The sequence below is a fragment of the Budorcas taxicolor genome, chromosome X (genome assembly GCF_023091745.1).
Source record: "Budorcas taxicolor isolate Tak-1 chromosome X, Takin1.1, whole genome shotgun sequence".
Taxonomy (NCBI): Eukaryota; Metazoa; Chordata; class Mammalia; order Artiodactyla; family Bovidae; genus Budorcas; species Budorcas taxicolor.
Window position 1 is genome coordinate 107,606,592 of NC_068935.1, and position 12,083 is coordinate 107,618,674.

The window sequence follows — 12,083 nt, forward strand, 5'->3', positions numbered from 1 at the left end:
ATGAGTTCTATGTGTAAAGTGCCAGATATATTCAAGTTCCTGACAAAAGATCCTGTCTCCTGCAGTATATAAAGTAGATACATCATAATGCTATTACTTTATAAATATTTCAACGATTCAAATTGCATATGGCTGTATAATAAAAAATTAGACATGTAATTTTCTTTGGCAGAAAAGTAATTACTTTTATTCAATTAGATTTAGTTCTAAACAGATTTATTTCAAGGATAATTTTAGATTTTGTTATATAGTTATTTTATGTTATAACAGAGGACTGTAGACTTTCATTTATTCCATTATATGTTTTCATGGCAGTAAACTAAGAAATGAACATATGATCTGGAGGCTATACAGGGCAACAAAATAAGCCATGGATTGGGAGGTAAAAACCTAGGCCTATTTCTAATCTGTCACAAATCAGTGGTGTCACCTTGGGCTACTATCTTACTATTTTGGAGTCTTGGTTTACAGGTCTGTAAAAGTAAGAGGTTTACTATGTACTATGTGTCTCTGAGTGTTCAGCTTTATTTATTTTCCAGCTTTAAAATTTATCTCTGCCTCGATCTAGGCTGTAATCTCTGTCCTGTCAGTTAGAGCAACTTAGATCTTTTTATCCCTCGGTCATTTACTGTTTTTTGTATTACAAGTGTAATTCTATCTTCTCTCCATTTCTCCATGGATTCAATGAAATAATTTGAAGAGTGCACATAAAAGCATTTGGGAAAAAATGTGTCAAATACTACATAAGGAGAGGGTACTTTTAAAATCAATCTTGTTTATCGTTCTACTGCAAAAAGCATTAGCATTATCATATTTCAAGAGTACAATGATAATTATGCTTGAAAAGAAAACTATGACTACCTGTATAATGGCAGAGAAAGATGTGTCTATATGTTCTGATGTGATGTTGCTGATTTTCTTAAACTTTCACATTCAACCCTTCTCTAGTTATTTTCTGCATTTAGATAGTTTTTGCTAATAGAAAAGTGAAGGGAGTTTAGGGTTTGGAGAGTAGCTGGTGGAAGTAAGGGATTCTATTAGAAATGCAAGTCGGTAAAGCAGAACCTCAGGGTAGCATTCCAGCAGACCTGAAGAGGGACATAGTCTCTCAGGTCCAGGGAAAAGCTACAAAGGACGGACGTGCACAGGCCACAGGAAGCAGGCCTTCCTTGGGCACATGAAGAACAGCAGGGAGGCCTGTGCACAGGGTGGGATGGGAGTGAATGGGCTCCAGTGCAGACACTGAGGTCAGGGAAGAGGATGGTTCAGTGGAGATGCTGGGGCTGACCAGGATGACCAGGAGGGTCATGAAAACTATTGTAAGCATGGTGGTTTTCATTCTGACACAAGTTGGAAAAGCCAGGGGAGAAAAGGAGCAAAGTGCAGAGGTTTATATTTCAGAAGACTTGCTTTGGTGGCTCTGTGGACATTTGACTGTACCTTATTTTAATTATAAGAACGAGGTCAAGCTATGATAATAAGAATCTACAGTAATAGTAACAAATAACAACAAAGACATTTTACATAATTATCTCAGTTTTTATTAATGACCATTATTTCCTTATTACAAATATAAAAAATCAAAGCTAGAATTTTGTTTCCCAGAATCAAAACTGGGAATTTTAAGTTACCAGCTCACAGTCACACAGCTGGACAGTGCTAGAGTCTGGTATCTGACCCCAGAATTCATCCTCTCTGGATGAACAACAGAATGACCTAGGCAACTTTTAGCACATGTTCCCACTCACCCCCTTCTCTAGAACAATTCAATGTTCTAGAATGGGGTCTGGGCACTGGCATTAATTCTCCAGGGCCCGCTAATGTATAGCCAGAACTGAAAATTCCTGTGAAATAACCACCACAGTGTAATGCCTAAAATTACCTAGTACAACAGTTTGTTTCAGATTTATTATTTAATGAGGTAAAAACGAAAAAAGCTACAGAGCTGTCTTTGTGGGGAAAATCAGCTTTCATCATTTTTATATGTAGAAACATTGTTATGATTGAATGTAACATCTCTGTACATTTTTAAAGATAGACTAATTTCAGCACGTCCTCTTTCTTCCATTCCTACCTCGATCTTGGTCAGTCCCAGGAGGGCAATGGCCACTCGGATGCTACTGCTCTCCAGAGTGCCTGTGATCAACCTTCTCTCATACTCTATCTTCGACATCTGTTGCTGTGCTGCAAAAGTCAAGGCCTTTTCCTTGGCTTCGTTAGTCAGTGGCAATTTAAGGTCCACATCCAAGATTTGGTGGAGCTTACATTTCAAATACAGAACTGGATCATCTTTAGTAAGCACTAGGGGAAGCAAAAACAATCATGATTGCAATGATCATGTATGCCCTTGATATTGTTATCCAGGGTGGACTTGGGAGGTCTGAAATATAACACTGCAGTTGTGGCCTTTATTAACCAGAGTAAAAATAAACAGGTAACACATTTCTGGACTGCAAGGAGATCAAACAAGCCAACACTAAACGAAATCAGTCCTGAATATTCATTGCAAGGACTGATGCTGAAGCTCCAATACTTTGGCCACCTGATATGAAGCACTGATTCATTAGAAAAGACCCTGATGCTGGGAAAAGTTGAAGGAAAGAGGAGAAGGGGACGACAGAGGATGAGATGGTTGGATGGCATCACTGACTCAATGGACATGAGTTTGAGCAAGCTCCAGGAGATGGTGAAGGACAGGGAAGCCTGGCGTGCTGCAGTCCATGGGGTCGCAGAGTTGGACACGACTGAGTGACTAAACAACAACAGCAACACATTTCGAGTAGTTCTAAATCAGTAATTTAAGGGTAAGTTTTCAGGAATTAAAGATAATTTTCTCTTTAAAGAGTTCTAGTCATTGGCCATTGTTCTCCTATCAGTGATTAGAAGTAAGAGGAGCAGAAAAAAATGTAAAGAAAGATATCTCTCAAGGACTGGGAAGAACTGCAATTTTCTTTCAGTAACAACTTTACACTTTAAACTAGAACACTGCGTGAAAGTACAGGTTATATCATTAATATCATATAGGGCTTCCCAGGTGGCTCAGTGGTAAAAAACCCACCTGTCAATGCAGGAGACACAGGTTTGATCCTTGGAGAGCTCTAACTCTTTGTGATCCCAGAGACTGCAGCCTGCCAGGATCCTCTGTCCATGTGATTTCCCATGCAAGAATAGTGCAGTTGAGTTGCCATGCCCTACTCCAGGGAATCTTCCCAACCCAGGGATCAAACCCTCATCCTTTGCATCTCCTGCATTGGCAGGTAGATTTTTTACACTATAATCCATGAGGTCTCTAGAGTCAAACACGACTTAGCAAGTAAAACAACAACAAACAAATTATAATATATAGAATTTGGCACTGTAGCTATTTCCAAAATACTTGGAAAATGGAAAACTTTGCTGAGTAAATATCTGAATGCCAAATTTCAATATTTATCTGAAGACTAAAATAAAGATTTAAAAAGAAGCACCCTTGACATTTTCTTAAGTGTTAAAATGGTGCTCTATTCCATGGATGCAGACATATTCAAGTTAAAAGGGAGCTTTTGAAACTGTAATTATATATTGGAAAAATGTGCTGTGAGAGTGCTTAGGCGACTCTATGAAGAACAATACCATCCTTCAACATTTGAAATTATATAAAATGCATGAATACTTTACCTTCTTCTGGAGAACAGCTATACTCAAGCGGAGATGAAGAATCCACTGGAAAGAATCTGGAAGGCAAAGGGATAATGCCTCTTCCTTCCAAAATATATATTAATTCTCCAATCTATAACACAACCACACAATAATATTAAATTGTAAAAGATCATGAAAAAATTAGGATAAATCTTTAAAAACATGCATGGTGTATTACTAAGCAACATACACCCTAAATGGGTGGAGAAAGTAAGGATTAAATACAGCCCTGCCATAGTGTGAGAGAAATTTTGCATGTAACCAGAACACAGAGATGGATTAAGAAGGTCCCAAGGTGGCATTGACAGCAGTTGATCCTTACAGTTATAAATATTCTTGGAAGACTGCTAGCTTAAAACAATTAAACAATTCAAGCAAATGAGAATGAGAACAATTCAAGCAAATGAGAATGAAAGTAAAGAATGTGGTGAGGATTACATGAGGTAACAACAATTTTTGTCATTTTACTTGTTATCTAAGATATTATAATTTTTGGTATATTTTTATTATGTGATCAATATACTTGTATACCATTTATATATATGTTGTTTGCTCAAACACATCTTTAGAATAATCTCTAACCCTTTGCCTGGCACTTAGCAAGCACTTAAGAGATACATTTAAATGGAGTGAGAGCAGGCTTGCCAAATTTCATTTGCATGTAAATAACCTGAAAGTGAAAGTGAAGTCGCTCAGTTGTGTCCAACTCTTTGGGACCCCATGGACTGTAGCCTACCAGGCTCCTCTGTCCATAGAATTTTCCCGGCAATAGTACTGGAGTGGATTGCCATTTCCTTCTCCAGGGGATCTTCCCAACCCAGGGATAGAACCTGGGTCTCCACATTGTAGACAGGTGCTTTACCGTCTGAGCCACCAGAGAGGTCCTGAAGATCTTAGTAAATGTGGAAGATCTAGTAATTTTTACTAAGTAGACGTATACTTTTCAAACATAAACCCAAGCTAGCAATTTGAATTTTTTTTGTATGTGTGTTACTACATACAGCTGAGTGATCAATACTAATGATATAAAGTTTTGAGATCCCACAAAGCCACAGGGTACAGTCAAAGAATTTTTTTTTTTCAGTAACTGGAGTGCAAACGCATCAGTTCACCAAAGAAAACAAAATATTAATATTTTACTTTTAACTTTTTTCTGTTTATTTTTATCTAAAAATCAGTTACTTTACCTAAAATGTAGTTAATAGAAGAAATTTTCATGTGTTGAGTTATGGGGAAGTCATTTGGGCTTGTATACGATTTGGCTCAAACTTTATGCTAACTAGAATAGCCTGTCTTATAGCCTGTGAAACATGAATTTTATATCTGCTTTAATAATTAAAGAATAAAAATCAAAATGGAGTAATTGTGGTTCAGGTATTCAAAATGCAGGTGGGTGGCTATTGTGGATATAGTTTGAGACAGTCCTGCATCACTGAGAACTTGAATCTTCTGAACCTTTTCAAACTCAAGAACACCACTGATGCTGCTGCTGCTGTGGATAAGTCACTTCAGTTGTGTCTGACTCTGTGTGGCCCCATATATGGCAGCCCACCAGGCTCCCCCATCCCTGGGATTCTCCAGGCAAGAACACTGGAGTTGGTTGCCATTTCCTTCTCCAATGCAAGAAAGCCATTCTCAATACAGCTGCAACCTTATGGCTTAAAGGTCTTCTCTTATAGAGTTTGTAAGTGTGCAAACACTTGGGGCCCCAAACCAACCCTTGCTTAACAAGATCCTTACTTCTTGCCAGATTCAATACTAATTCTTGACAAACACCTTACGTACCTTTTTGATTTTTGCCTATTTTAGCCTCCTACATTTTATAGTCTGAGGGAACACTGTTCAAGTGCCTCTTGAATCTGTGTTCCAGGCTACAGTCCTCAGTTAGACTCAAGCAAAATTTTTTTATATTCCTATTATAGACTGTTTATTGATGATTTGTGTCAACATAGTCTTCATAATAAATCAGACTTGGTGAATATAGAATTATAATAATTGTATGTTTTTTTCAATGTGTACCTGAATGAAACCAGATCTATATAGCTTTTCTACTTCTGAAAATGAATACCAACTCACAAGATTTAATACAAAAGGAGTAAACTGCTATTTCCCAAAATACAGAATATTTTTCTAAAATATAAATGATAAACATCTTCCTAGCCATTTATTAGTCACTTGAAAAATCAATAACTATGACCCCATTCAATTTCACTTAACTCTACGTCTTAGACAATATATCACTTCTCAAAAAATTATTTCATCTAACTTGTTCACTTTCAAAGTTCTTTTTTTATTAAAAAGAAACAATGTAATTGAAAATGATGCCTATTCCAGCAAATTATTCATAAAAATCACTTATAGTATCATTTAATTATTTTCCTCCATTTTTCTAGAAATAAAATCAGACCAGCAAATAATACAAATGCAATAAAGAACTGTTTAAGGGAGAGAAGCCCTTTACATTCCAAGTCTAAAGGTAGTGACAAGGGAGATGAAATTATCTAACACAAAATAGGCACTTGTCAATGTAAGCTATCTTAATAGTCACCTGTTAAACTTCCTTTCTGCTCTTATTACATATTTTCCAGTCTGCATATTTACTTGAATTTGCATTTTCCAGAAAGATGGCAATGCCTATTGTCAATTGTAAGAAACCCTCACCAAAAATATTTTGTTCTTTCTGTGTATCTAGTTAAACGGAGTTCTCAATGCAGTTCATGCAATTTTACAAGAAGACCAGCTGTTAATGACCCAGAAGGAAAGAACACAACACTAAATTGGCAGGAAAGTTTTAATTCCAGCTCTGCCACTAATTAGCTGGGTAACCCTGGCCAAGTCATGGATGCCCTCCAGATACAAACAACCTCAACCTTAAAAAAAAATCAAAAAAGAAAAGAAAAAACACACTTCTAGACAGAAAATCAAATCCCTACGTTGTTTCATAGGTCTTAAATTCTACTTACGCTCTCATACTGGACCCAGATCTTACTATTTTTCTAATTTGTGTGTTTGTATTGGCTGTACAATACTATTTTATTTTGATAACTCAACAGGCAAGTGAGACGTAAGCTAAAATTTTAAAATGTTAAATTCCATACACTAGAGAAAGATCATCAATCATTGGCTGTGACTATTTATTTGACTTTGTAATAATTATAACATGAAGCTGACCAGTAAGAATAACTGCCATTCTTTTAAAGTACTATTTTTCATAGAATGACTGAGCTAAGAGATTCAGTGAAGGTGAGAAGAAGGCGTATAAAAAGATTAAATGCTTACACTAAAAAGTTCAGCTTTTTAAACATAATTTTAACACAACATTAATTACATGCCTGAGAGATTATTCCACAGACATTTTGAGAAGGCAACATATATTTAAATGGCATAACATATGAATTGATTGTTTAATAAAAAAACATGATACATTGTATGAAAACATCTCTCAAATAAACATTAGGCTGGGCTGAGACTCCAGAAGCTACTGTGGCAATGAGCTTAACAATCTCTTTTTGCCTTTATCACCATATTTTTCAGAAGTTTCTATTCACATTTTTTCCCACCAATTTGCTCTGCAAGTAAATTAAAATTTGCTTTCTCTGCAGGTGTGAACATCACTGAAATTGCCAGTAAGATTGATCTTCATATACAGTGCTCTCATCCCGTTCTTTTCTCCAGATTAAACATCATCTCCTCTTCTTTCACCATTGCTTCCCACATTTTTCTGTTTGACTGCTATTAATAGAAAGGGAAAGTAGAGGGCTGTAGAGGATGGATGTGTATGGAGTAGTGTAAGAGATTGCAAGTCTTCCAGCCAGTTTCTTGGTCCCCTAGTTTGCCTTTAACTCTTAGTCTACTTCCTGTTTTGGCTCCAGAGATGCCTTCCAAAGTAAAATAAAATCAGATCATGCCTACGCTCAATATCTTTTATTGGACTCCCTGCTTTCAATAATAAAAATAAATTGAGTTCAGTTCAGTTGCTCAGTTATGTCCCGACTCTTTGCGACCCCATGGACTGCAGCACACCAGACCTCACTTCCCTGTCCATCACCAACTCCTGGAGCTTGCTCAAACTCATATCCATTGAGTCGGTGATGCCATCCAACCATCTCATCTTCTGTTGTCCACTTCTCTTCCTGCCTTCAATCTTTCCCAGCATCAGGGTCTTTTCTAATGAGTCAGCTCTTCACATCAGGTGGCCAAAGTATCGGAGCTTCAGCATCAGTCCTTCCAATGAATATTCAGGACTAATTTCCTTGAGGACGGACTGGTTTGATCTCCTTGCAGTCCAAGGGACTCTCAAGAGTTTTCTCCAACACCCCAGTTCAAAAGCATCAATTCTTCAGCACTCAGCTTTCTTATTCAAGTTAAAATTCAGGGCCCTCTTCATTTTTAGTCTGACTTATCCATTCAAGCCATTTTCTGTCATTTCCAACATTCTATTCTCAGAACTGGCAATTCAAGTATTCATGAAGTTTCATGCTTAGTTCAACCTCACGTTCTTAGAATCTTCTCCTGAGCATACTTCTCTGCCCAAACTCTGCTTACTAGCAAATTTCTACTCATCCTTCTTAACCAAATTCCTCTATCAATCAATTAACCCAGACTCTGCTATGCATTCTTCCCACTATTCCAGAAATGGTCACAATCTGTGTTATAGAAACGAGTGGACATGTCTAGGACACCATGCATACAAGCAAAGAGTATGTCTTGCAAGGGGCATCTTACTGAGGGCAAGGTCATCCCAGCATAAGGCTGCATCCATTGAAGGAAGAAACACATTTTTCTAATTCTCATGACTGTGCCATATGTTCAGCAAGCATTTTTCATAAACCAGGAGGGAGCACCTACTTCAAACTAACACTAAGTTTCTGTGTGAGCTGGACCAGACTTATGCAAGTTGTCTTCTCCAGTGAAATGTGATTCCCTTGTGTTCAGTATTCCTACCCTTTCTCTGTGTTTACTCTCTCCATGCCTAGAAAACTGGTTTTATATAGTTGGTGAATTAAACTCTGTTGGGAGGAGTGAACTGACTAATAAAATGAGATTAATTAGAATACAGCTTGAGGGTGTCAGAATTTTAAACTTACAATAAGTCATACTCCATATTCTATAGTTTTCTTCAAGAAGGAGAGGGTTTGAAACTTGTAACTAGCAGATAAATACATTCTGGAGATCTAAGGCACAGCAGAGTAATTATAGTCCACAATAGTATATGATAAACTTCCAAGTTGCTAAGATAATAGATCTTAATTGTTCTCAACAAAAAAAGAAACAAAATGACGTGATAAATGCATTAGCAAACATGACTATAACAGGGCTTTCCTGGTGGTTCAGATGGTAAGAAGTCTGCTTGCAATGCAGGAGACCTGGGTTCAACCCCTGGGTCAGGAAGATCCCCTGGAGAAGGAAATGGCAACCCACTCCAGTACTCTTTCCTGGAGAATTTGTTGGACAGAGGAGCCTGGGAGGCTACAGTCCATGAGGTCACAAAGAATCGGACACAATTGGTCCTTCACCAGAACATGACAGCAGTAATCATATTGCCACATATAAGTGTATCAAACCAACACAGTACACATGTCAAAATTATACAGTGTTATCTATTAATTCCATCTCAATAAAAAAAAGGATGAGAGGGTCCATAAAATTAACATGAATTTGGGAAAACAGGAATTACTGTTTCCTCATATTCTACATGTCACTTGAAGTGCAGTCCCCTGGAGCTAACATTTTGGTACCCCAGAGGTATGTGGAATCTTTACAGAATAACTGGTTATATCATTGATAAGGAACCTAGAGGATATCCCCGTAAATAAATAACTACCATTGGGCACAAAATTCTCATTTTCAGATTTTCTTATTTTTTTTTTCTAAAAAGGCTGTAGTGCTTAACGTATGCTGATGGTTTCACAGTAACAGGGGAAGTAGGGTAGGTGAGGTCAGAGGGAGTCTTGTAGTATGGAGGGGCTCAAGCTCTGTCCATCTTTGTGAACATTTACCACTTTGGTGGGCTCCCCTGGTAGCTCAGTTGGGAAAGAATCGCCTGCAATGCAGGAGACCCAGTTCGATTCCTGGGTCGGGAAGATGCCCTGGCAAAGGGATAGGCTACCCATTCCAGTATTCTTGTGCTTCCCTGGTAGCTCAGCTGGTAAATAATCTACCTGGAATGCGGGAGACCTGGGTTCAATCCCTGGGTTGGAAAGATCTTCTGGAGAAGGGAAAGGCTACCCACTCCAGTATTATGGCCTGGAGAATTCCATGGAATGTATAGTCCATGGGGTCGCAAAGAGTCAGACATGACTGAATGACTTTCACTTTCACCACTTTGTTGGAGACTTCAAAGTTCACCTAACCTGCTCCTAAATGGCCAGCAGAAATCCTGTGATTCATAAATGTTCCAAAGTGTTTACGGGCCAATTGGGATTTCACTTTCTCTCTGTTTCCCAGGGAACAAGTCAGGGGGTTGGCCTGTGGGGAGGGGTGTAGTTACCAAAAGAAAGAACTAAAATGCAGTTGTAACAAATCAAATGAAAAATCAAAGGGCAAATAAATTGTAGCTTGCTGTTAAAAATCATAGAAAATAGAAAAAACCATTAGCAAATTATACTCAGTCCCTCCAGCTATAAAAATAACTTTCATAAAACTGAAGTTAGTTTGCCTAAATGTAAAATTACATAAAGATTTTAGCATAATATAATGTTTTTACCTTGCTAGCAAAGGCAAAATAAGCAAAATCAATATTGTTATCAGTATTATTTAAGTCTACACATTAATTATGATTGAAAAAGTTGTACACTGATTGGGTTAATTACATATACATAATAGAGACTGCCAGCTTAATTTCTGCATTAGCAGAGACAGAGAGGCTGAGGGAAAATGAAACAAGTGACAGTGCAAAAAGTCATGTGAGGGGTTCCACTTATTTATGCAAATCTAAGGGAGATGGCCAGAGTGACATGCAATGCATTTAACAACTGGATGGCACAGCCTGAGAGTAAGCTGCTATAAACCACACATCAACAAGAAGGCCTTGTGGGGTCTTCTACCTGGCAGCAGACAACCTTGCCCTCTCAACTTCTGATCTGATGTGGCAGGGCTGATGCTCTCTTTGGTGTTGGGGGCCCTGGTGTAGGACAGGACCAACTTGCATTGCATAAGCTGTTCAGGGATGTTGACTCCTATTTCCTCAAGTCAGCAAGGCAAGGATTTTGGTTTCGATTGTTTTGATCAAATTTTATAGACAGAAAAAGGACAGTGAAAGATTAGAAGATAAATACCCAGAGGGAGGATGATTCTGGCTTGGTTCAACAAAAAAGGCTCATGTGTTGGTAGAAAAGGGCTGGTCAGGTCACCGAAAGTAGATACAAATGGAATGCACTTTTAACCCAGGCATTGTGTCAAGGATCCCTGGCTGATTCCCTTGCCTCTCTCATAAGGATGATCCCAGCAATGCTGGGTGGTTTCCAACTAAGGAACCCAGTTCCACTGCTGAAACCCAGCAGTTGTTCACACAGGCACCACTGTGAAGACAGAGTGCCATGGGTGTAGCAACACATGGCTTTATTCTGTGCAGTGTCTGTGTACTCTGTGTGAGGGTCTGTCTACCTCTCCTCTCAGAAAGTGCACTTCCTCAGGGACTGGGTCATGATTCTGCTCCAGTTTCCTCATTCATCTGTCCCTGTCCACACATGAGGGAAATCTCTTTGGATTTCTAGCAGTTAAGAGCATGAATTTTTAGGCTTCTGTAGGTTTTCTCCTAATTGAGGAATTTCTATGAACACTGATGGAAGTTTTGCAAAACTGTTTTTCTGTTCAAACAACTATTAACAAGTCATTTCATTTTATTTGAAAGTTTGAAAGAACAGCCAAAATGAAACAAATGGCTGACCCTTGGTAGCAGTTTTAGTAGAAACATTTCTGTTTTACACACAGAAAGCTATCACACTGGGGCCTAATTACATCATAGTTTTCAACATAGTTCTTAATGGCAAGGCAGTTATCACACATTTAATAAGAAAAGCAGCTAACTAGGTGGACTTGGGTGTTTGATTATCTATTTAAGTATATAATTACATTTTTCAATATAATTAGCAATAAAATTGAACATGTAAATTAATAGATGTATTTCTCCACTTAAGCGATTGCAATTCAATGCAATACTTTAGATTAGGGGCATTATTTCTCAACTGATAGCAATATACATTTATTATTGTTTTTCTTAATATTCTTTCTGATAAGAACAAAATATATGTAATAAAAGGACTGTTTTAAACAGATGTCAAATTCAGTATACTTATATTTTGATTAATTTAGATAAAATTTATGGAAGTAAATATTAATATTCAAATAGTCCAATTCAAAAATAATGGGAGCTCCCCAGTAGTCCAGAGAAACAGGCCCAGGTT

At 37.7% G+C, this 12,083-nt stretch overlaps 1 protein-coding gene across 1 annotated transcript in view; it reads right to left on the reverse strand.

Moving 5' to 3' along the window:
• CFAP47 (cilia and flagella associated protein 47) overlaps window positions 1-12,083 on the reverse strand; it is a 502,957-nt gene that overhangs the window by 211,020 nt on the left and 279,854 nt on the right. Inside the window, exons 43-44 of the mRNA XM_052662737.1 lie at window positions 3,658-3,769; window positions 2,075-2,301 (exon numbers count right to left, since the gene is read on the reverse strand). Coding sequence (XP_052518697.1) covers window positions 2,075-2,301; window positions 3,658-3,769 — 339 coding nt within the window. The remainder of the gene's footprint in view (window positions 1-2,074; window positions 2,302-3,657; window positions 3,770-12,083) is intronic.